At 37.2% G+C, this 26,876-nt stretch overlaps 1 protein-coding gene and 1 long non-coding RNA gene across 8 annotated transcripts in view; one reads left to right on the forward strand and one right to left on the reverse strand.

The window, feature by feature from the left end:
- Window positions 1-26,876, reverse strand: part of KIF16B (kinesin family member 16B) — a 401,835-nt gene that overhangs the window by 33,808 nt on the left and 341,151 nt on the right. Inside the window, exon 27 of one of the 7 annotated variants that reach the window (XM_069075449.1) lies at window positions 15,840-15,963. The exons of the other annotated variants lie outside the window; for them this stretch is intronic. Coding sequence (XP_068931550.1) covers window positions 15,859-15,963 — 105 coding nt within the window. The 3' untranslated portion in view covers window positions 15,840-15,858. Of the gene's footprint in view, window positions 1-15,839; window positions 15,964-26,876 lie in introns of those variants that run through there. 7 annotated transcript variants of the gene reach the window in all.
- LOC138151889 (uncharacterized) lies at window positions 8,693-14,785 on the forward strand. Its single transcript, XR_011165957.1, has 2 exons — window positions 8,693-9,277; window positions 12,970-14,785. It is a non-coding gene; the product is annotated as an uncharacterized lncRNA (long non-coding RNA).

Here is a 26,876-nt window from a genome sequence, read left to right on the forward strand (position 1 = left end):
AGAGAGAGAGAGACAGAGAGAGAGACAGAGAGAGAGAGACAGAGAGAGAGAGAGACAGAGAGACAGAGACAGAGACAGAGACAGAGACAGAGACAGAGAGACAGAGAGTGTGTGTGTGTGTTGGTAGGTAAAGAGTGGGACAGGGAAAGAAAACGACTTTTATTTTGGGCATAATGAATTTAAGATGTCTAGTATACATGAGTCTGAGACATCTAAAAGGCAGTGGGAGATTATAGCAGTTTTTGTTGGTTGTTGTTGAGCTACGATATTTGATATTGGGTATTAGAAGATTTATAGTTAGATAATAATAACCTATGTCACCATGGCTGTGAGAATAAAATAACATTTGTAAAGCTCTTTGGAAATCTTAAAGTGCTATATAAATGACTGCTATTATTATTGTTGCTATCTTTTAAAAAATGGCTGAGCATGAAAAAAAGGTTTTCAATAGGGGATCAAAATCTGAAAACATTAACCTAAAATCCATGTAGGACAAATGATGTCCTTGAGGATATTCTTTAAGTACATCCTGGAAGTTTTGTTTGTTTTTAATGCAACTTCTAGAAACTTCTATGCTTGTCCTCCCTCTCCACACCTTGTTTCTAAACACATGGCCCCTTTTTATTTTTAATTGTAGAAGCCTCTGACAAAGTTTCTGACATTTTAAGAACTAATGATTGTCCCAAGTGCCCAATTTGAGTGAAGTATATTTTTAAATGAGACTCTTACTGTGTCTTGACTATCATGCACATAAAGCTCTAATTCAAAAGAATCAGGATTATAAAGAAGTCAGCATAATGTGCTTTATAAACTCACAAATCAGCAAGTGGCTGCATTGGAACCCCAAAGCTTCTATTTTGACCAAAATTGAATATTGGTTAAAGTAATAACTAACCAGGATTGCTGGATAGCTTTAAAAAATTAAATTGGAATATGTAATGGGTATTTCTGATGTCCACAGTATAATATACTGTGTGCTGGTACAAGGAATACAAAATGAAAAATACCATAGTCTTTGTAATGTCTTAACAACCAAATAGATAAGATACACACACACACACACACACACACACACACACACACTCTAAAATGAGAAGGAAGAAACTTTCCAGTTCAGGGCAACTATGGAAGGCTTCCTTGAAGAAGTGCTGCCTGAACTTAACCTTTGAGAAAGAAAAGGATTTTACCATTCAGAAATGTAGTAGGATTCTGTTCCTGTCATAGGGAATGCTCTGTGCAAATCTACTAAGGTTGATGAAGATAGTATAAGGTAGATTAAGAGCTAGATTCTGGTTCTCTAGAGTCTGCTATAAAGTACATAAAAGGGAGAAGTGTAAAATAAGACCAGAAAGATAGTTTGGAGTCAGACTGTGGTAGGCCCTGAAAGTCAAGATACATTTTATTGTAAAACAAAACAAAACAGTTTTTTCCCTCCCCTGGATACTGGATATAAGGTGGTGTGAACACCAAGACTGATAATTCTCCTTTGGTTGAGGCCATATATGTTCTCGAGGCTGCAGGTTCCCCATGCCTAGAACTCCTAGCTATTTCTTCAATGAGTTTCTGTCCTTTTTCCCCCTTACATTTGGCTCCTGTTTATTATCCTGTGCATAGATTACTGTGCCTCAGATCAAGTTCCTTGTGGAGTTTCTCTCCACTCATAGGCAAATGGTTCAATAGCTTAACTAAGTGGTGGTGAACCTGACCAGAAACACTGAAATTGTTCCTTACAACAAAGATGCTTCTAGCCTACCCAACTGGCTCAAAGATACTGCTCTCTTTTCCAAACTTCCCTCCTGCAGGAAGCCTCTAGGAATTATGACTCTATCTTGGCTGAAAGAGTTATCTGGGGATTTGAATTATTTACTTTAATGCTGACCTTCTCTTGAGACTTGATGTGAGAAGGAAAAAGTCAGATCAAAACTTTTCCAGGATACAATTTATAACTCTTCAAAGGGAAATGGATAGGCATACTTTGAATTAGAGTGGAAAGTTTCCTTCTCATATTGACAAAGATAATAAAATGAAGGTCTCCTTCATAATAAAACATATCTGAAACTTTTAAGAAAAAAAAACTTTAAATGAACTGGGGAAGGCTATGGACTATCTAGATGATAAAAGCTAGGGAGAAAATAGTATCCTTTCCACATGTTTTTAGAAAATTGAAAAATCAGTAAGATGTACTGAGGAAAAAAGATCTAAAATAGATATAACATGTCAAATTATCATTTACGCTCATCATCTCAACCAGTAATTCTGACATAAAAGGTTTAGAACTAGTCCCTGCTGAAATGCTTTAGACCACAAAAAAATCTACCAAGAATAAATTTGGCTTGATTTATCACCACACCCAACCTTGATTAGCAGATTTTTTTTCTCGTTCTAAAACCTTGATTTTTCTCATAAGTAATATGAAGCAGATGATCTAAATTAGAAACTAGATTAGGAAAAGTCCTTGCTTCTTCAAATTTTTGTTTGTCTAGCATATAAATTCTATTCTTGTAAATTTAGGTGTATTACAGTTAATTTAGTTCTAATTGATAAAAACAGAAATAAGTCTACCTAAACATGGGCAAGAAATGTCCAGAGCAAATATGAATGATAAGAAACTAGTATGGAATTTTAGGAAACTGAAATTTTAAACAGTGCTTTTTTTTCAGAAATACTCTCAAAATACAGATACTGCTGTTCAGTTTGAATTATATACAATGGTAGAGATATATACAGGTTGGAAAGAAGTAATAATGGCTAAGAGTAAAGAACTAGCTGAATTTCTTTTAATTTGATGTACTATAATCATGGTAGTAAAGAATTATAGGGAAAAAAAATTTGAGAAGCCCCAAAGTAAAGAATCTTCCTGACCAAAAGAAAAATTGATTTTGGGAAGAAGGCAAATATGAATGAATGGGAGACACAAAGATTATTGTTCATAGGATTGTATTTCTTAAGTAGGGTAAGTAGTCATTGCAAGATACTAAAAAAAAAAAAATCAAAGAAAGAATTATTCCCAAATGCTGAGATAACAAAAGTTAGGGAATTGGCAGAAAGGGACACATAAGCAAGGATAAATATAAAAGAGTGGTTTTAGACTTACCTGACCACAATTTATACCTTAAGGAACAAATCTGAAGATGTTATCCCTCAACTACTGTGAACAGAAATTTCTGAGGAATCATAGAGAATAAGATTATTAAGGCAGTAGTCAGAAAAAATTCATAATTTTCAAAAACGAGGGAAAGGAAAATTCTAGAAAACTTTAGACTAATGACCTTGAGGACCATTTTCAGGAAAATGTTGAGAAAGGGTTATTAAAAAGATAATATCTGAACACTCAGAAAAAAAAAATTTGTCACCAGTGAAGTAAAATTGGTCCACTGTCAGATAAGGGAACATGGAAGGGAGCATTAAAAGGAAAGAAAGAAAATTCTAAGGTAGGGCAAAAGAAGAGAAAACAGGAAGTGAAACAAAAATAGATTTGCCATTTAGATATAACAAAAGTTAGAGAAATTCCTCCCTAATTTCTTTTTTAAGAGGAAGGGAGCAGAGGAAAAAAAAAAAAAACAAGGACAGGATGGAGGGAAATACAAAATTCATGATTATGACCATGAATGTTAATGGGATAAGGTCACCCATAAAATGGAAGAGGACAGCAGACTTAATTAGAAATATGAATCCATTGATATATTATTTATAAGAAACAAACCTGAAACATAAAGTGTCACTAAGAATTAAAATGAAAGACTGAAGCAAAATCAGTTATGCTTCAGGTGAACTCAAAAAGCAGGAATAATGGTCATGATTTCAGATAAGGTTACATATAGTAAATGTAGATATAATAAAAAAAAAAAAGGGAAACTACAGCATGAGCTTTAACATTACTGCAGATCAGAATTTAAATTATCTACCAGTTTTAGCCATCCCAGAAGCAGGAACTAGATGTGTATGCCACCACACTCTGCCTTATGAATGCTATTACAAAATTATCTTTACAGGAATACAGTCTTAAATAATTAGATAAATAATAACTGCTCATTCATAAAACACTACAGTATAATATCTTATTCAGTGCCATACCAAACTACCAAAGCATTACTTTATAGATCTAGAAAAAATAGTGAGAAATTCACCTATGGGAACAAAAAAGCTAAGATAAAGAGAAATAGTGAAAAAAGTGGAAAAAGAAAGGGGCTTGGCAATATTATATTTCACATTATACTACAAAGCAGTACTTATAAGAATGATTTAGTACTGGTTAAAATGTAAAGTTTGACCAGAGGGAGAGATCAGGTACAGAACATAAAGAATCAAATGAATCTAGTAACCTAGTATGTGACTATAAATTCTCTAGGCTACTGGGATAAGGACTCACTATTTTAGGAAAACTACTGAGAAATTTGGAAAGAAGTCTAGCAGAAATTAAGTACAGACCAACATCTTACAATATATATAGCAAGAAATTTCAAATGAATAGACTATTGGGGTGGCTAGGTAGCAGTGAATAGAGTATTGGCCCTGGAGTCAGGAGGACCTGAGTTCAAATCCGGCTTCAGACACTTAATACAAAAACTAGCCATGTGACCTTGGGCAAGTCACTTAACCCCAATTGCCCTCCAAAAAGCAAAAAAACAAAACAAAAAAACCCCTAAAAAACAAATGAACAGACTACTTAGACATAAAAGATGGCATTTTCAACGAATTAGAGGAGTAAGGAAGAAATTACTTTCTAGATATTTGGTTAGGACAAAAATTCATGATGAAACTAGGAATACAGAGGATCACAGAAGATAATATGGAAAATTTTAATTACATAAAATTAAAAGTTATTTGCATAAAGTAAAGCAATGCAGGTAAAATTTAAAAGGAAAGAAATAATAGGGAAAGAAGTAAGATTGTCTAATAAAAGTCTCATATTTAATTTACTTAAGGAATGGATTCAAATTTATAAAAGCAGGGTCCATTCCCCAACAAATAAATACTAAAAGGATAGCAACAAGCAATTTTCAAAGGAAGAAATACAAGCTATCAAACATTTGAAAAATTCTTAGTGTACAGAATGAAGATGGCTAAAAAAAGGCAGGAACTCACCAGAACTCTCCCCAAAACCCCTCTTAACAACTTTAAATAATGCCTCACAACAAATTCTGGAATGGCAGAACCAATAAAAGGACAGGGTGAAAAAATTCTCCATACCTAAACATCTTAGAAGGTTAGCAGGAAAGGTCTGTTGCACTGGGGTGAGAGTGGAGCACAGTCTAGCACAGGTCACACCCCAGCAAACCAGCAGTTGGTGTTGGGGGTGACTGAATCAGTGGTGGCAGTGGAAGTTACTGGAACTTTCAACCTACAGACAGAAAGGGGGTCAGATAACTGGTCAAAAGGAGATCACAGGGGTCCCTCTGCTAGAGCCAGGGGCAGGATTCTGTTGCACAGTCCATACTTGGATCTGAGTTGTAATCCTGAGTCTCAGTCCCAAGGCGAGAAAGAGCACTAGCACACCAGAGCTTGTTGGCACAGTGGAGCTTGGACTCTGGTCAAAGTTCTAGGAGAGAAAAGAGTTTTTGTGGTATTTCACAGACCAGAGCACAGGCCAGGAGAGTAGCAAAGACACCTTTTCCTAGATTCGTACTACCTTGTAAGAATCAAAAACTTACAGATCCCCAGAATTATCTTTGAAAAAAGCTGCACAAAAACCCTGGAGCTTGGGCCAGTGCCCCTTCCACTCTGGAAGCAGTGTTTCACTTTAGCATAGAATAAAAAAGAACGTAGCTGGAAAAATGAGCAAACAGCAAAGTGAGATCCTGACTATAGAAGGTTACTATGATGACAGGGAAGATCAAACAACAAACTCAGAAGACAAAGTCAAAACTGCTAGATCCAAAGCCTCAAAGAAAATTGTGAATTGGTCTCAGGCCATGGAAGAGCTCAAAAAGGAATTTAAAAATCAAGTAAGAGAGGTAGAGGAAAAATAGGGAAGAGAAATGAGAATGATGCAAGAAAATCATGAAAAAGAGACAACAGCTAGTGAAGGAAGGACAAAAAAATTACTGAAGAAAATAACACCTGACAAAACATAATAGGTCAAATGGTAAAAGAGGCATGAAAATCTAAGGAAGAGAAGAATGCCTTGAAAAGCAGAATTGGCCAAATGAAAAAAGATATACAAAAAATTCACTGAAGAGAAGAAATCTTTTAAAAGAAGAATTAGTCAAATGAAAAAGATATAAAAAAGTTCATCGAAGAAAGTAATTCCTTAAAAATTACAATTGGGCAAATGGAAGTTAATGATTTTATGAGCCATTAAGAAAGAATAAAACAAAATCAAAGAACAAAAAAAATAGAAGAAAATGTGAACTATCTCACTAGAAAAACAACTGATCTGGAAAACAGATAGAAGAAAGATAATTTAAGAATTGTTGGGCTACCTGAAAGCCATGGTCAAAAAAAGAGCCTAGACAACATCTTTCAAAAAATGTTCAAGGAAAACTGTCCTGCTACTCTAGAACCAGAGTGTAAAATAAAAATGTAAAGAATCCACCAAATCACCTCTTGAAAGAGATCTCCAAATGAAAACTCCAAGGAACATTATAGTCAAATTCCAGAACTCTTAAGTCAAGGAGAAAATACTGTAAGCAGCTAAAAAAGAAACAATTTAAATATCTTGGATACACAGTCAGGATAACATGAGATTTAGCAGTTTCTACATTAAAGGATCAGAGGGCTTGGATTATGATATTCCAGAGGACAAAAGAACTAAGATTACAACCAAGAATGATTTACCCAGCCAAACTGAGTATAATCCTTCACAAGGGGTTATGGAGTGACTGGCAGGGGGAAATGAAATTCTGTGAAATAGAGGATTTTTTAAGTGTTATTGATGAAAAGACCAGAACTGAATAGAAAATCTGACTTTCAAATACATGACTTAAGAGAAGCATAGAAAGGTAAATAGGAAAGAGCAATCATAAGAAATTCATTAAGATTAAAGGGCAAGAAAGAGGAATGAATTGGGAGAAGGGGAAAGGGAGAGATAAAATGGGGTAAATTATTTGACAAAAAAAAGAGGTATGAAAGAGACCTCAACTATATAGAGAAATGAGTCAAATTTATAGAAATAAGAGCCATTCCTCAACAGATAAATGGCCAGAGGATATGAATGGTTTTCAGATAAAGTAATCAAAACTACCTATAGTCATATGAAAAAAAAATACTCTAAATTACTATTGACTAGAGAAATGCAAATCAAAAGAATTCTGAGATACCACTTTACAACTATTAGATTGGCTAATATGACAAAAAAGGAAAATGACAAATGTGGTTGGGGATATGGGAAAACTGGGAGACTAATGCTCTGTTTGGTGGAGTTGTGAATTGATCCAACCATTCTGGAGAGCAATTTGGAGCTATGCCCAAAGGGTTAAAAACAAACAAACAAACAAAAGACGCACTCTTTGGCCAGGCAATACCACTATTAGATGTATATACCTAAGAGATAAAAAACAAAAAGGAAAAGGACCCATATGTAGCGGCAAGCACCTCAGCATCCCCAGGGTAGCTGCCAACACAGGTTCTTAGATCTGCTTTGCTAAAGGAAAACAACTCAAAATGGGTTAACAAGCTTACTTTAATCAATCAAACATATATTGTTTACCTAGTTCAGGGGGAAAAGGTCAGCACCCTGAACTTCAGAGCATACAGACAGAAGTTACAAGACAGAGAAACATTTCAGCAGACAGGTTTCCAAACTGTTGAAACCATTACATACACCCATACCTAATCACAGTTACCAGAGAGGGAAGCATCAACATCTGGGTTTTCAAAGCCGGGGGGCTCTCAATGGCTGCCCAGAGTCTCATCTGGTCAAATCACACAACACTTCTCAAAGTGAGCCCCAAAGCAAAGCCTCACATCAGGGATTATATAAGCCTTCTTCTGGCTCAGAAAATGTAACCACCCTCTTGACCCACTGCCCAATCTGAAAGAAGCATAAATAATAAGTAGCACAACCAGAATTTACCATTTTGGTAAAATGCTTACATTTAAAATTTTTAAAAGATATCATTTGTAACCTCTGGAAAGAGCAATTTCAGCAAAGTGATGAGAACTGTAGTCAGGTTGCAAAGGGGTATGAAGTTGGGGGAGATCAGAAAGATGAGGCAATGAGCACAAATAACTTTTTTCTGACTATGAAAGGGACATGAGGGATAGGATAATACTTGGAGGGAATGGAAGATCTTTTTCTGAATAGAATACAAATATTTTTCTTTAGTTATTTTAAAGATTTTTACCCCTGTATGTTTATTCAAATATGCCAATGAATCAATTGTTGTCAATTCATTCCTCTACCTACTTAGGTCTCACTGCTAACTTTATGACTTGAGAGTTAGAGACTTAGTGTTGGAAGCAACCTCAAAAGGTACCCAACTTGTACCTTGACCAAGGATCCTTTCCAACATCTCTGCTTATCCAGATAGTTTTGCTTACAAGAGACTTGCCTAGCAGTACCTTTTTATTTTGGTAATGACTAAATACTGAGGATTATCCAGTGTGTTACCTTACCCTTAGGGTATCTCTTTATTATAAGAATTGACTAGTCCCTCCCTTCTGTGCATGAAAAAGATCCCAAAATTTGTTAGTAAATAACCTACATTTTCTTTTCTCTTGATTGATACAAAACTGTGAGATAATACTGTATACATAAGATAACAAGCAGTCACTTTTATATATCAACAAATATTTGTTGTCTACTGTATACCAGGTAAGTGGAAGGAAGACAGAGACAATATGAAACAAGTTTACAGAACATATACAAAATGAATATAAAGTTATCTGAGGAGGGGCGTCACTAATTACTGGGAGAATTAAGAAAGACTAGTGGAGCTAGGTCCTTTGAAGGAAAAGAGGAATTCCAAAAGGAAGACATGAGGAGAGAACTCATCCCTAACATTTAGAGACATCCAGTACAAAGGTGTGGAGAGTTGATGGAGCATCATGGGTAAGGAATGCAACTGGGCCAGTATGGGTGGATTGTAAAATGCACAGAGGGGGAAGTAACCTGTAGGAGGGCTGGAGAAATAGGGAGAAGTCAGACTGTAAAGAAATTTAATTGTCAAACAAGAATTTATATTTTATTTTAGAGGTAATAAGGAGGCACTAGAGTTTACTGAGTGGAGAGGTGATGTGGTCACTTACACTTTAGGAAAATACTTTGGCAGCTCTATGGAGGATTGATTGGAATGGGGCCAAAGAAATTAATCAGGAGGCCACTGCACCAGTTCAGGTGAGACGTCATGAGGGTTTGAACTAGGATGGTGATTGTGTGAGAAAGAGAAGGAGATGGATATGAGATGTGCTGGGGAGGTAGAAAGGTCAAGTTTGGCAAATGACTGGATATATGGTGTAAAAGAGAGGGAGCAGTAGAAGATTTAATATTTGGAAAGTGCTTTCCTCTTAACAACCCTAGGAAATAGTGAAATTTTTTATTAATTTCATTTTACAGATGAAAAAAAAAACTGGGGCTGTGACAAGTTATGGGGCTTTTTAGTCATCACACAAGGAGGTGCCAGAGAAGGAATAGACCTCAGGTCTCTGGATTGGAGGTCCAGCACACTTTCTCACACTTCAGATACTCATGCTTCTGCCCTTATTTTCTACCCATTTGGTGAATGGACAAATGCTAAAAGGGCAGACTGATACTTTCTTATGGATGTTGTCTGAAAGTTTCTTTTCAGCTGCAAACCCGCTGAGCTGTAGTAAACCTGAGGTTTATAATGCCTTGTGGAGCAGAGGCTTGATAGCATAATGTGAATGTATTCTCTGCAAGACTTCCTTTAGCACCTAATATTAAGAAACCCAACTGTGGGTTACTAGAGGTTAAAGTCAACTTCATTTTTGAAAAGAAAATGGTTACAAAGGATGGCTGTAGTCCAAAGAAGGTCACCATGTACTAGGGAAAACAGAAGAAGGAAAGTTAGTTATTAAAAAAAAGTGTATGCTCTTAAATGTCTAAGAGCAAAAAGCCATTCTGCTCTTTCCTATTATCTACATGTGTGAAGTTTTTATCATAATGTGATAGTAACATTAACCATGTTAATCTGATATCTCCTGACCCTTCTTGATAATTAGATTGAGGAATCATATTTTTTTCTTTTTTTTGAAAGGACCAAGTTTACTACTGCACAGATTCGCATAAGTAAACACAAAGGGAAAAGAATTATTCCCAAAGTGTACTGAAGCTATGATTGAAAGTACAATTTGGGAAAGGATCTTTTCCTATATTAGAGAATTTAAGCCTTGTTAGAGACCTCACTCAGATGCCATTAAGTCCAACCAGTATCTGAGAAAACATTTCTGAAACATGCCTAACATGTGGTCATAAAGATTGCTTAAAAACCTTAGGGGACTGGGAAACCAAGGCAGCCTGTTCTACTTCTGGATCACTCAGGCTGTTTTTTCCTTCTATCAAACCAAAATCTGCCTCTTTTTACCTTTATTCATTTCTCCTAGTTCTTCCCTCTGGGAAAAGCACAAATCTAATTCATCTTTTTTATGTCTGTTCTTTAAATACTTGAACATAGCTAACATGTCACACCCTATCTTTTCTTCTCTAAGCTAACTATCCATAACTTTTTCAGTTTAGCCTCACATGGTAGAATCTTGAGGGTCTTCAATACTCTGGCTACCCTCTAGTTGATCAATGTTCTTTCTAAAATGTGGCACCCAGAGCTAAAGTCAGTATTCCACTTATGGTCTGACCAGGGGAGGGATTATCTAGCTGTATCTATTTATTCAAGATACACTTTGCTTTAAGCATGTCTTACTTCCAATATTAAAAGTTGTGGGATCTTTTCAGTTCCCTAAACCTTGGTCTTGGGACCTACTTAATAATATCTTAAGGATAGAGCTAATCGTCACTGTTTCTGAAACACTGCCTAGCCCTTTTCATACTGTTGCTCTCCCATCAGTAATTTACTATTCACTACAAACCCTAAAATATATAAACTAATTATGGAAATGAGACACTTAAAGTTCCTCTAACTAACCAGTAATAGAAAAACACATTTGGAGTTAGAAGGAACCTCAGATTTAGATTTAATCTAATCTAACTGGCTCATTTACAGATGACAGAACGAATCTTCATTGACTTGTCCAAGATCATACAATTAGTATTGCTGCACAGCTAAGACCCAAATCCAAGCTTCTGAACAAATATCCAGGGCTCTTTCCCTTAAACTTGCATAGCCTCTGTTAAAGGAACAAAAAAAAGCTAATCAGTCAAGAGATATTTTTCTGGGGAATGACTGTCACTTGAAAATGAGAATTGGGAGAGGAGGGGAATTCCTTTCCTGATTAAACTAGCAAATTCTGACTCACACTCTTAGGAAGCTGTCCCTCCCCCTTTTTATAGTCACATATGAGTTTCTAGGTCCTGGGAAGCACCTATATTTCCCTAGTGGTGTTCAGTAAAAGCTAAACATAACAGTGACTGTCAAAAAGCTGAATGACCCACTTGATCTTATGTAGAAGTAAATGAAAATTTCCTTGACAGCTGGAAAAAAATGTGGGTTCAAAGAATCACTTACTTAGAAAAATATTATATTCCTTTAAAGAATGTTTTAACCTAATGCCTTCAAAATGAAAACTCAGAGGCTAATATTTTAGAAAAGAATGCATGTGTAAGAGTAAGAATTCAAGAAAGGAATAAGAGATATGTTATGTACACAAAGAAATACCTTGGGCAAGTCCCATGTTTTACAGTACCCATAGGGTTCCAGTGAGAGACAGCATATGTATTGACTACTACTGTTACTGTCCACAATTTTTGTGTCATTAAACTCGAAATACAGGATGATATTTTGAATGTAGAGAAAAAAAACTCAGAAGAAGCTGCAGTGTCTGGGCTAGGTGGGCCTCTTGTTTCTTTTTTCCATCCCCATCTTCTCTTTTTGAAATCTGTTACTCGGCATGGATGTATTTGTTTGGATCCATGTCTTCTCACAGAAATCTAAATGGAATTTCTCCCCAAAAGAACTCTGCCTGGTTCCTATCACTACAAGGTGCCAGCTACTACTCTAAAGATTTTTATTGTACAAGATGCTTCCTTGACAGGCAATTTGTTTCTAGTCTTCAATGTTGTTTATTTCCCTGAGGCACCTTCTATTCTGACTGAGAGGGAGAACTGTTTCTTCACCTATGGCCTCTACTGCTGCCAGCAGTGTCTGATAATAATAGAAAGATGGACAATATCCTTGAGCTTACGTGGACTTCTCTAACCAGAAGAGCCGAGTGCACAGCAATCACAAGAGTGCCCCATGAGTTTGTCCAGTAACAGCTCTGATTAGGTGACTCTGTCACCTCTGCTCAGCCCCAATCATCAGTATTCATTAGGAAAGCATCCAGGAGCAACAGGTGAACACATTTAAATCCCAAATTACGACATATGAATCTTGAATTAACCTCTAATCCATACACTGAGCTGAATTAGATTTATGCTAACACCCATCACCAGACTTTTTGCTAGTTTTAAAGCAGGCAGAACTACTTCCTTTCTGGGGCTGATGTAACATTGTGTAGTATAAAATTAGCTGGACTTGGCAGGTGGCAGGAAATCTGGCTTAATACCTGCTCACTGTGATACTTATTGGTTGTGTGGACATAGGTGAGCAGCATAACCTCCCTGAACTTGTTTTTCACTGTATAAGATAAGACATAGCAATGCTTGCACAATCCAAATCATGGGACCACTGTAAGAAAAACATTTTGTAAAGTGTAAAGTGCTAACACAAATGTGTACTGTTTTTACCCTACTACAGGTAGGATAACATGGTGCTCCTTGGTGTTATGTAATTATGTTGCCTATAGTCATACTGTTAATGAAAAATTAGGAAAATTAATTCTATAGACAGGATTGTTAAGAGGATCTTTAAGTTAAATTTCATCCCACCTTCTTCTGAACTTCCTATTTCCTTCCAGGGCCATCTTGTCCTCTTTTAACAAACCAACGCCAATTCAGCATTCTTCTAATCCCAAAGGGAACTTCATGGTCCATAGCCTCTTCTCCTGCATCAAAACTTACCTATTTGATTCCCTTAGGAATACCCTTTGCTATTGACAATGGATGAGAATGGACTGATGCTAAGCATTTAGCCACCCCCTCCACCCTGCCTCCTTATTTCAGGGCGTCAAAGGATCTGTGGTTTCATCTTTGTGGCCTTTCCTTCTACCATGAGTGATCAAATGTTCTTCTCAATTTAGGAGTCTGTCTCTTCTACACTGATGTGGCCAAAAAATTTATCATGTGGTAGGCATGATGAACCTAATGATGAACCTCTTAAAACTTAGCAAAGCTGATGCTCAGATAACTGCGCTCATCCTGGGTCCAAATTTGACGTCTTGTCAGCTTGGGAGGATCTGTCAAAACCTATAGAAAGTTGGCATCTTGAGGAGAAATGTGACATCATACCTATAAGGAACATCTTGAAGACTAGCAAAAGGACTTTGAGGGGCTGAGAGTCATCCCTTGGCCACATGAGCTCTCTAAGCTTGGGCCTACTTTATCCTGGACTCTGGATGTACTGGCAGAAGAGCATCACATCCTTTTGATCTTCACATACTTCTGAGCAGATATCACCTTCAATTAACAAGAAGGAAAATAATGTACCTTAACTTGGTATGCACAGCTCCCTATAAGGCTCTGAAGGAATAACTCCACTACTAATAATTTCAGATGAGATTTAAATCTAGCTGAAGCATAATCAATATCAAAATAGCCTTTATAAATTACAGTAAATAAAAGTGAATGAATGTAATGATTCTGGTAAGCTAAGGTTGGGTGTGTTTTGCACAGCCCTCCTTTTTATGGGAACACAAAACCAAATAGTAATGCCAATGTCCATCATTAGCCTCAGGAGAATTTTAAATTACTTAAGACTATTACCTTCTGGAATTGATAGGCATAATATTTAGCCTATGTAGATCATGGGCAATGTTTTGGTGACAAGATTATGAATTTCTTACAAATTGAATTGCACCCTTTTCATTTCCAGAGTTTCTTTACTTTCTTACTCAATAAACAATTACTTAATGCTGTTCCTGAATTACTAGAAAAATCCACTCTAATAGTTACAAATTAATGACGTTTTCCAGTAACATACTTGCCTTACCATAGAGGATATTTGTTATATTTGTAGGAATTTTCATAGAATCCAAGAAAATTATCTGAATTTTTACATTCTGAATAATAAAATCTTCTTTCATTGCCTAAAATAATATGAACTCTTGTAGTAGATAGAAGAAAATCAAGAAATGTCCACATATTGTTCTAAGAAATTCCATGTTACTGTCATCCCTTAGACTTGAGCCTTGAGTTAATGAGCAATGAGTTAATCTTAGTGAAAAACTAATATGTGAATGTGGGGGAAAATGTTAATTTCACAGAGGGTGGAGCTAGGCCTCATCTTCAATATTCCCCTACCTACTGGTTCCTCATTGCAGCCTACAAGCAGCACTATGGATATACCGGATGGGACACTGATAACATCCAGACCCCAAATGGAAGGGGTTTCTGTATCCCACCTCCCAGTTAGGTTTTTTGGGTGACTTTCACAAATATTTTTGGGGGCCTGCTGGCACAAAATTACTACAAATGTAGCAAATATCCTCTGTCACTAAGACAAACATAGTGCTGGAAAACTTCACTACTTTGTAACTATTGAAGTAGATCTTTCCAATAATCCAGGAACAGCATTCAGTGATTTTTATTGAATAAAAATGTATGAAGCAATATTAACTTATTCCTTTCTAAAATTCATTCTTATAAAATACAAATATATTTTAGTTTTCCACTAACTTGCCTTCCTTTATAAAGTGGGAATGTTTACTCACACTTCACCAAAAATTTTGGGGCCATTTGTTATAAATTCCCTTTTCTCTCCTTTTTCCTTGATCTACTTACTGACATCTTCTCCTGTTATGCCTTCCTTTACTCCAGTCTCTGATAATGAGACAGACATATTTTTGGCCTGGCACAGAACCTGGCAATGGCAAGCACTTATTTAAATGCTTGGTGGTCACCTGATTCCAAATTAGTGAAATTTTAGTAAATTAATTACAACTGCCTGTGAATAACATGGGAGACACCAACTTAAAAGCAGAAGCAAAGATGGAGGAGTCAGGACAGTTGGCTTCTCATCTCAGTGGTGACACAGATTCACAGAGTGGTTTTAGGCAGCTCTTTACCTCTCTGCAACTCGGTTTCCTAATGGTAAAGGGCATCTCTAAGATGCATTCAGAGTTTTAATTTTTTTTAAATCCCCCACTGAGTCAGAAGTCTTGGTAAACCACCCAGTGAACATTCAAAGAAAAAATTTTAAAAAGTGATTTTTGGTAAAAGCTGACAAATTTACAAGAAAAGAGTATCCTTTTGTTCTAGTCAGTTAAAGAATATCTTTAAAAAATCATTTAAATAGAATAAGCTGAATGTATGCTTTGTGCTGGGCAGTGCCAGAAGCTAGATGGCTGCCATTTTAATTCTCCACAGCCTAAAATTAAGCTATGGTGACAGTATATTGCAGCCTGTGGATAACTGGGTTTTCTCCTCCCCCTATTCTTCCCACCTCCAACTTCCAGGACTACTACAATAAAAAGACTGATTGTCGCTCAAATTTGTTTATGAGGTATAGGCTGGCTGTGATTCTTTTCTGATTGGTTCTGGAGAGGGGGGGTCCTCAGCAGTCTACTGCTATTGTATTGCTTCAAACTGTGCTGAGAAAGGGCAGCAGCAGGGAGAATAACCCACCCTGAAGTAATCAACTATGAGGCAGCAAAGGTGTCAGGAAGAATTGGTGTCTCAGAGGAAAGACTTCAGTCCTTTCCCCAAAGCAAAAGTGGCAGCAGCAGCAAACAATGGTATATTACATGTAGAGATGCATCTAGTCCACTTTCTGGCCACACCCAATTTTCAGCAAGCTTCAAGAAAAAAAAAATACAATAAAAATACAGTGTGCTCCCTCATCACCTAAGTCTCACAGAATCCTTACCTTCCTTCAACTTACATGCCGACCCCCCATGACACCCCTCCTGATGCCCTCAGTTGCTAGCATCCTCTCCCTCAGAAATTAATTTGTGTCTAACTTCTTATAGTTTCTTTTTGCTTAACTAATCTGTATTCGTGTTGTCTCCTTATCCCCCAGAAAGACTGACTGAATGAATGAATGTAATAACACTTAGTAAAGGTTTCTATGTGCCATACACTGTGTTAAAGTACTAAGAACACAAATAGAAAAGATAATCCCTATACCTAAGGGCTTAAATTCTATCGGGAGAGAATCTTACAAAGGAATGATGGCTATTGCTCTGGTGGGAAGTCTTGGAGATGGTGAGTGAACACCTGGGGACTACATGGATCCCCAAAAGGCTGGGCTTGATTATAGTTGGGACAGGAGGACAAAGGTATGGTTATGCTTTGGGGATTCAGAGCTGAGTATCTTAACTCTTATCAGAAAGGGTCCCCCAGGCTTGGTAGAGAGGGTGGAGCAGCAGGGTGAAAAAGGCTTAAGTGAAGCTGAATGTAATCACCTTGAGGGTAGAAACTGTACAATGGGTTTTTTTTAATAACCTCAGCAACTATTACAGTATATGGCAGGTTGCTTTTTGTTTGTTTTAAACTGGACCTGTGATTTTACTGGCATAGAGAACTTCTGGTAAGGAAACTTTCCCTATCAATGAAGATTAGCATCTGTTCTGTAATCCAAAAATCACCAAGGCTATTGAGTTAGTAGCTTGCCAAGAGTCAAATAACTGGTTCTATGTCAGAATAAAACCAGTTATATGTCAGAGTCAGAACCTGAATACAGGTCTTTTCCACTGAGGTCAGCATATTATCCACAACACCATGGTAACTGTCTACATTTTTCCATGTTAACATTTTTTTTTGCACATTCTGCTATGTTCAAGTCATTATTCTTTTTTTGAAAAAGTTTCAACAGGACAAAACAAAATATGATAACTCTGTTTTGTACAGACTCAATAACTTGGTTTTATTCCTGTATTTTTGTGGGCTAATTTGATTTTTCCCCATAATGAATAATAAAAGCTTTTGGTTACAAATAACTAGTTTTTTAATTGTGTTTAAAATGGCCCTTCTATGCCTGTGATTTTCAGGTGCTTTAGATTAAATGAGTGCTGCCTCTCCCTATTAATCTGTAGACTCCTGGAGGACAGGGACTATTTTTTTTTTTTTTGCCTTCCTTTGTATTCCCAGTGCTTAATAAGATATATGTTATTGTTTGCCCTTCGTGCTCTAAGAGGACCAACATGACATCATGATGTCAGGATCGACGTCCAGTGCAACCAACTGTGGCTGATCAAACCAATGCCATACAGAAGGCTCTACCACAGGTTGGGCACAGATAAAAGATATACAAGTAAAAATAACTCTGAAGTTTCACCTTATATCTAGCAAACTGGCAAAACTGACAAATGATGGGAAAAGTCAGTGTTAGAGGGGCTGCAAAAGGTCAGGGACATGAAGATAATGTTAGTGGAGCTGTGAATTGGTCCAGTCATTCTAGAAAGCAATTTGAAATTATGCTAACATTTCTATACCCTTTGACTCAGCGAGGCCACTGCTAGCCATGTACCCCAGGAAGATTAAAGATAGAAAGTAAGGTTCTATATATACAAAATATTCATAGAAGCATTCTTTATTATGGCAAACAACTGGGAGAAAAGCAGGCTCCCAATGGTTGTAGCATAGCTAGACAGACTGTAGCACAGGAATGTAATTAGATATTGTGCCATAAGATGAGTATGAAGGATTCAGAGAAAACAATGTCAGACATATGGACTGGTGGAGAGCAAACAGAACCAGGAAATTATATATATATATATATATGTGTGTGTGTGTGTGTGTGTGTGTGTGTGTGTATATACACACACACATACATATATACATATACATGTATGTATGTATTTAATAACTACAACAATGTAAACAGAGAGAACAATGAAAGGAAATGCTATACTGTGGAATTATAATGACCAAACCTGGACCCTTAAATGAGACAGATGTCACCTCCCTTTTAGTAGAAGTAAAGAGGGCTTGAGAAGGGAGTACTTCTTAAACTGTTAGATGTTGCTCATGTGTTGGCTGGTTTTGGTGAAACATTTTTTCTTTTAAAAACCGTAGTTATGAGGGAACTCACTCTATAAAGGGCAAATGGAGAGATAGAGAATCATAGTTCAAAAAACTAGAAGGAAACTTAGATATCATCTAGTCCAAATTCTTCCTATTACAGGAGACTATGGTACAGGGAATTTAAGTGACACACCCACAGTAACATAGGGAGTAATCATCAGAGGTAGGGTTAGAATTCAAGTCTTTTGATTCCAGAGTTGGCACTTTCCCCACTGTATCAGGCTGCTTGCTCGATTCAGAAAAGAATGGCAAGCAAAACAAAGGCATCAATTGAAAGCTAAATTTAAAAATACTCAGAGACAACTATCATGTCTCTCTTCTCCAGGATAAACCTGTACAACCATCTGAACCATGTTATGGCGTGATCCCAAGGTCTTTGATCATCCTGGTCAACAAATTCTGATGTGGCCTTTCCCCCAGTTCTTTCCCCACCCTAGTATCCTCTCTTCTAGATGGTTTCTATTTTGTTGATTCTAATTGACGAACTGACAATTTTTGTCAATTTCCAAAACATGGTCTGGTCACCAGGACAAAGCAGAGTCGCATTACAATGACCATTTTTCTAGACATAACGTTTTAAAAAGCAGCCTAGGAAAGCATTAGCTTCTTTTTAGGGGGAGTGGCTCATTTGGGGCTTGTGGTCCAATGAAATCCCCATGTCACCCCCTATATAAAACATTATCTAGTTATTTCTTGCTCATCTTATATTTATGCCCTTGAAATTTTGAACCCTCGTGTAGACTTTAAGTTTACATATGAATTGTTAGACATAGTCCATAGTTATAGCCTGTCAAAACATTTGGAAATCCTGACTGTTACTATGCCACAGAGTTTAAGTGATCATATTTCAAAGCATGCCATGGAAGGGGAGGCAGCACTGTATGGATTAAAATTCTACAGCAGAGGTCAGCCCAGGAGAGATGAGAAGCTCTCAGGAATGAAATTCTGAAGATACAAGCAGAAATAATTCTGATGAATTATATATGATAAGAATATAGAGAGATGGGAGGCAGCATGCTATAATGGATAGAGAGCCAGGCTGAAAGCTAGGAAGACCTGGGTTCAGGTCCTACCTCTGACATGTAACTTGTTGTGTGACTCTGGCCAAGTCACTTAACCTCGCAGTTCTCTAGGCAATTATCTAAAATTTTAAACTGCAGAGAAAATGTGACCTGCATTTGAAGAGGGAACTTCTTTACCCTAGAGTTCTCAACTTACACTACAATTACAAGTTCAGTCTCAATACCTACACACATGTAATATCTTCCCAATAGTCTCAGGACTGGTACACCTACAGTCTTCCTCTTACTTAAGTAATCATATGCAAGTCACTTAACCTCTTAGGGCCCAAGATTCCTCAACTGTAAAATGTGGATGGGAAGAATGAGAATTTGGACGAGATGATCTCTAAGAAACCTTCTCAGTTCTAAAATTCTATGATTTGATGTTACTATTATAATTTCTCCTCTGATTTCATATTGTCTTCTGTAAATTATCAGACATTCCACTAACATTCTTCCTTGGATTTATCTTTTATTCTCTATGGCATCTTGCTTGGCAGATGCATGTGGGAATTTTTCCCCTTTCCTTGTATTTTTACCCTAAAGTCCTCCATCAGATCTGCAAGTGATTAGGCAAATGTTCATTTACCACTTCTCATAAGAGCCACCCCCCTACTGGTTAAGAGTCCCATTATTCTTCTGCTTTAAGCCCTAGTCCAGAAAAACAAATCCCTACTCTTTAAGACTTTCTTCTTAACTCCAAGTTCATTCCCCATTCCTGATTTTCTCTTCTAAAGCTCCTACCTTCATTTTGTAGCACTGATGAAAATACCACTTAAGGACTTCAGTTTCTTGCTAAGAATTCATAATCCCTTAAGATGCTTTATAGATTCCTTCTGGCTATATCATTTGTTCCCACATAAATCACCAGAAATGCTTTTCAGGTTTACCAAGTCTCAAGAGGCTATCTATCACATACCAAAAAGGAGTTCTGGGAAAAAAAGCATACTTTCCAATTGTTCACATAAGGTCAACGTACAGTTGCTTTAGTGCCCTTTAGCCAGAAGTCATCAATCACCACGATTCAGCTTCCCTTCCTGGGATCAGTACTGGAAAGCCTTCTCTCCTGATGGCACCTGAGGAACCTTCACTAGAACTGAAAAGTTGCTTCCTTTTCAGAAAGGTTCAGATCTATCCTGCATTGAAAGAACTTAAAATCTAAGAGACAATGGTCCATCTTTCTCTTTCTGTGTTATAGCCCTCTACTTTCTAACTCCTCACACATCTGGATCATTTTCTGCCTGTATGAATTATTTTCCTCTTTGTTTTCTTCTTGTATATTTTTTAAGGAATACATCATTGTTTCTGATAAAGCAGAGTAGAAAAAGTATTGCCCCTACCTTCTTGACCCATGATCCTTTATTTTTGCAGTGTATAATATATTATTTACTTCTTGAAACTCCTACTGGCTTCCTTGCTCCTTTGAATGCCTCCTCATACATACCACTCTGACCATTTCCTTATCTGAAGAATGTTATTTCTCCCATCCCTTAAATGAAGATATTTTACCAATCTTAGCTCTTTTCTCATCTCCCTGAACACTTTCCCTGGGAGAATTTACTTGTCCCTATAGGTTCAAATGTCATTTCTATGCAAATGATGCTCTATCCTTGATATTTTCCCCAAGCTCTACTTCAATTTTCTGTTATATATCTTTACTTGAATGCCCCACTGGGAACTCAAATTCAACATGTCCAAAACAGAATTTACATTTTTAACAAAAATTGCCTCTCCTCATTATAGCCTTATTTTTTTTTGGAGGTAGAGGGAGGAAAGATTTTTGGCACTGCTCCCTTTCTAGTCATTTATGCCAACTATCTTCAAACACTATTTAGCCACTTCTCTCCCTTTCTATATGTGATCACTCATTAAATCCCTCTCAATCATATCTGCCTAATTTACATTCAAATCTATGCCTTATTTCCATCTCTACTTTCATCACTATAGTTTAGGTCCTTATTAACACTGGTCTCTTAAATGGTCTATCATGGAATCAATGTCTTTGAAACATCTTTACCAAAGAGACTTTCCCAGCTCTGATCACATTGTTCTTCTGCTCAAAATCCTTTAATGATTCCTAAGTGCCTCTGTAATTATTTTTATAGACTGGTATTCAAGGCCCTGCCTTTTCTGCCCCTGCTGATCTGTGTCATCCTCTCCAATCATTTCTTCACATGTACCTTACATTGTAGCCAAACTTGGCTATTTGCTTCCCCTAAACTTGCCCCATGTTTTTGACCATTTGTATACTTACAAAGCCCTTCCCTTACCTCTCAGTTGGTCAAAATGCTTCAAAGTCTAATTCAAATGGCTATTTCCCTTTGTAGCAGCAAGCACCCCAGCATCCCCAGGGTGGCTGCCAACACAGGTTCTTAGATCTGCTTTGTTAAAGGAAAGCAACTCAAAATGGGTTAACAAGCTCACTTTAATCAATCAAACATATCATTTACCTTGTTCAGGGGAAAGTTAGCACCCTGAACTTCAGAATATACAGAGGTTACAAGCATAAATTACAAGAACATTTCAGCAGAAAGGCTTCAAAACTGTCCAACCATTACATACACCCATACCTAATCACAGTTACCAGAGAGGGAAGCATCAACATCTGGGTTTTCAAAGCCAGGGAACTCTCAACGGCTGCCCAGAGTCTCATCTGGTCAAATCACACAACACTTCAAAAAGTGAGCCCCAAAGCAAAGCCTCACATCAGGGATCATATAAGCCTTCTCCTGGGTCAGAGAATGTAACTACCCTCATGACCCACTGCCCAATCACACAACATCAAACTGTGGGCATTCCTGAAAACTAAGCCTCCTGCCACAGGCTCCATGTGACCACATTCAGCCTATCAGAGTATATTTTCAAATCAAGGAAGGTCCTCAAGAGTCTCTTAAACCTATGAAAGGGCCTAGGGGCAGGGAAGATCTTTAAATTTGCATTTCCATTACATTAGGCCCCAAGATCTTTCATGCCCATAGCATAGTCAATTTACATTTGAATTAGCACTAAGTATCTCTTAGGTCACATTTTCAAGATACAGAACTAAAGTTGCCAAAGTGGCAACAGGGTGAGGTCGCCTGACCTGCAGGAGGAGAAGGAACCCAGGAGTTTGGAATTCAGCTACAGGACAAGATAAGGACTGTGCAGCAAAGCAGGGGCACTGAATGTGTTTCCTTGCTGCATCCCACAGTTTGGGACCCAGGGGGAGGATGGACTTGTGACTATGGTGGGTGGGGTGAAGTGCCACGGACCCCCCAAGGACCCCACTCTGTTGGTTTTGTTGCCCAGCCCCCTCTCTGGACTTGGGAGCAGGGACTGGAACAGTGTGAGGGGAAGGACACCCCCCTCTGCCCAAGAGAACTTTGTTTGGATTCTTGTTTTGAATTGAGGTGATAATGCAATGTACTTTGTGTTTGTTTAAGCTTTGGCAGCTTTAGTTAAGGGACATCTGCCTACTCTGATCAATAGTATTTTGCTTATACTAATTCTATGAAAATATCACTTGCTCCCTGGCTATTTTTTCACCAGTCATCTACTAGACCAGAGACTGATTCATGAGGTCCTCATGGGACCCATTATATTAGGCCAGTTCTAGCCATGCATCACATTACTCCTTGGCCACCTTCTCTCCAACTGTTGCTAAACACTGTACCCTCTCTACCTCATGCCCCATTTCCCCCATACCTCCTTTATAGTACTGGAATCATAATCAAACCAACTGTCATTGCTACTGGGAAGGGTATGCCAATCTACTCTCCTATGACTCCTTTTACCATTCCAATAACTTTCCAAAGCATAATAACCCTCTCATAGCCACTACTCTCCTCTATTTGTTGTTTCTTCCTATTAGAATGATTAAAGGCAGGAACCCTCTCCACTTTTGTATTTGTATGCCTAACACTTAGAAGTACTACGTATTTACATGTCAGTAATATATACTTTTTCATCTATGCAGCCATCCATCTATCCAACCATTCATATATCCATTTTAGTTTACCTTGAACTGATCTATGTGTATATTGTACCTTCCCTGCTAGACTATAAGTTCTGTGAGGGCAGGGACCATCTCTGATATTCACAGAATGGTACCTGATGGAGGAGCTGAACAGCTGTTTGTTGAATGACAAGGATAAAGACAAGTGCTGATGATATCATTCATGTGAAAGTCCAACAAACATTAGCATCTTTTCTGCCACTTATCATTTTAGAGAGAGGCCTAAGCTTTAGGGCACTGTGAGATTAAATGACCTGCCTGGAGTCACACAGGCAATAGATGTCAGAGGTGGGACCTAAACCAAGTTCCAAGGACAACTCTATTCTCTACTCCATGTTGCCTTTCTTACTGAATGAATATAAAACATTCTAACATGGTCATGTGTGATGATCTAATGGCAAGTTGAGAGGGAATAACTATATTCACTCAACATAAAAATACACAAAGACTAGTTAAGATATCAAAATGCTACAATATTCTCAGAGAATTAACACAAGAGCTCTGAATTAACTTTCCATTAAAAGATGGCCAAATTATGCATGCTCCTAGCAAAGAAGATTATGTTCAGTGATATTATCACTTACTTTAGGTGAAATAGATTTAAACTGAATTCATGTATTTCTGTCTGTGAGATGCAGCATTTGATCTTAGCCCAAAGAGCTTGAGAAACAATTATATGATGACTAATGTAAGAGAATAATAGTCATAGGAAATAATTAGAAATAGAAATTCAAGTGTAGGAAGAAATATTAAAATATTTTTTAATAAACTAAGTTAAGGCTTTATGAGACTCAACAATTAAGAAGGAGGCCCCAAAGTGATAAATACAGAACCTGATGTTAAACTACCAACAGTGGAATAAAACATCTAGATGAAATTGAACATTGGATAAAGGAGAGTCCAAAGTCACAGGAAAAAGCCTCAGAGAGCACTCATTTTGCAAATGTACCACATACAGAATCTACACTCTTGCACGTCATACTTAGGTTCCTTGTCTTTCCAGATGAACACATTTAATTAAAGCAGAGGGATCAATTTTTCTTGCAAATAAGGCAACTGGCTTGATTTGTTGGGTATTCATATCAACTTGTGCTCCTTATATAGCACTTTCCCCCTAAGTTATCACCGAAGATTTATTTAAATAACTGAACTGGGTGCAGGTTAGGCAAAGAAAATCCTCCAGATTTTCATATTCACTTGCATGAACTCATTCTTACCATGAAACAATACCCATAATCCATAAGATAATTCCTCTTTGGAAGCAAGCAAATTCTCTAGTTGGGTAATATGAATAAGCCTTTCAATATATGGTCTCAGACCACCTTATTTGCAGTGACCTTCCTATCCACTCTATTTTAGCTACCACCAAAAGACATAATCCACACATTAGCTATTGTCAGCTTTCAAAAGTACTCCATATCTAAGATATTTAACTGTGAAGTTCTGCTCTCCCCATTTCATATCAGCTCTAATGGCTTTTGGACCTCTTCATCATGCCTTCCTTCTCCAGGAAAATCATCATTGGAAAATTTCATTATTTTGCAAAATTGAATCTCTCTGGTACTCATATCACACCAGCATCATTTATGCTCCTATTGGAGGGCAGGGACAATGGGTTACAAGGCTTCTCTTTAGGGAAGGGGCTCAGCACAGTCTTCTCATTTACCATGAGCTATACTGCTTTTGGACTTCTCCACCATGCCCTGGTATCTTCCCCTCTCCTCTCAATCTCTCTCCCCTCTTTACAACTTCTTTTTGTGTGTTATCTTCCTCTATTAGGTTGTAAGCTCAACGAGCTATTAATAACCATATGAAAGAATGTTCCAAAACATTAATAATAGAGAAATACAAATCAAAACAACTCTGAGGTTCCATTTCATGCTCAGAAAATTAGCAAAGCTGACAAAAGATACGAACAGTCAATATTGGAGGGTTGTGGAAAGATAGACATACTAATGTGTTGCTGGTGGAGCCATGAATTAGTACAACCATTCTGGAAATCATGCAAATAAAATGACTAAGAGATTATTCTGCTAGGCATATACCCCAAGGAGGTCAATGATAAAAAGAAAGGTACCATATAACGAAAATATCTATAGCAATATATTTTTCTGTAGTAGAAAAGAATTGAAAACAGATAACCATTAATTAGGGAACGACAACAAAATGTACTTGAATATGACTGCAGTGTAAGAAATGAAGATGATAAATACAGAGAAGAATGAAAAGACTCATGAACTGATGCAGAATGGAGTAAGCATAGCTAAAAATAGCATATACAATTAAAAATGCAAATGAAAAGAATCACAAAACAATTGAAAATTAATGTGGCAAAATTACAAGAACAAGGAGGAGACATGAGAGGATACCTCAGTCCTTTGTGAGTGTCCATGGGTTTGGAAAATGGCATCTACTGTCAAATTTTGTTTCTCTTATTCTTAAAAAAATTATAATATTACATGAGATGGCTCTCTGGGAAAGGGGAGGGATGAAATAAAGGGTAAAATTTAGGCTTGGTATAAGGAAAACATTAATAAAAAATCATTTAAAAATGTTTTTGAATCATAATTATTACCTAATTTATTATCTGCCTTCCATATTAAAATCTGACAAGCATGCCATATGATAAAAGTCATTGATAAGAATGTCATAGCACTAGCCCAAGTCCAGATTCCTCAAGGTATTCCAGTGGAGAGTTTCTTCCAAGTGGATACTGAACCATTTTTTGGGTTTGACCATTCACTTAGTTCTGAATCCATATAACTCTGGATTATAGTCACAATTTAGCTCATACCCCTCCATTTTGTCCACATGAGCTACATGAGAGGCATTAGATGCTTTACTGAATTTAGGAAAAGCTTAAGTCATTTTTTTTTTCAGTCAGGGCTGACTCTTTGTGACCTCATTTGGGGTTTTCTTGGCAAAGAAACTAGAGTGGTTTGCTGTTTCTTTTTCCAGCTCATTTTATAGATGCAGAAACTGAGGCAAACAGGGTTAAGTGACTTGGACAGAGTTACGGAACTAATAAGGGTCTAAGGCCAGAATTGAACTTAGGAAGATGAATCCTCCAGGTCTAGCACTCTAACCAATGTGCCATCTAGCTCTCTTGGGGAAAACTATATGCCTCTTACTTATCTAGTTTACCAATTTAGTAATCCTGTCAATAAAGGAAATGAGGTTGGGCTGGCATGTTGTTTTTCACTAGATATTAGTCAACCATCCTTTATATAAGGCACTCTAGATTTTGTCAGGAACCAGTCAAATTCATTGGTCTTTAATTTATAGATTCCATTCTCTTCCCTTACTTGAAAGTCAGGATTATATCTACCCTTCTCCAGTTCTGCTGTACCTATCCTGTTCTCAGGTTTTGTTTTGTTGGTAGTTTTTGTTTTGGTTAGTTTGTTTTTTCAGGTAATTGACTATGGCTCAATCATCAATGCAAATTCTTTAAGTTTAACTGGATCTAATGACAACCTCATCAAGAGTAATTAGATATTCTCTTACTCTATCACTACTTATCTAGTCAATTATCTCCATATCAGTTACTAAGTATATGGATGATACCTAAGTCTAAAATCTAATCCCAACCAGTCCAGACCACCTATTTCTAACTACTTCTTGGGCTTCT

The sequence above is a fragment of the Petaurus breviceps genome, unplaced genomic scaffold (genome assembly GCF_028583685.1).
Source record: "Petaurus breviceps papuanus isolate PSGF00001 unplaced genomic scaffold, PetGlider_PUasm1.0 90919, whole genome shotgun sequence".
NCBI classification, from domain to species: domain Eukaryota; kingdom Metazoa; phylum Chordata; class Mammalia; order Diprotodontia; family Petauridae; genus Petaurus; species Petaurus breviceps.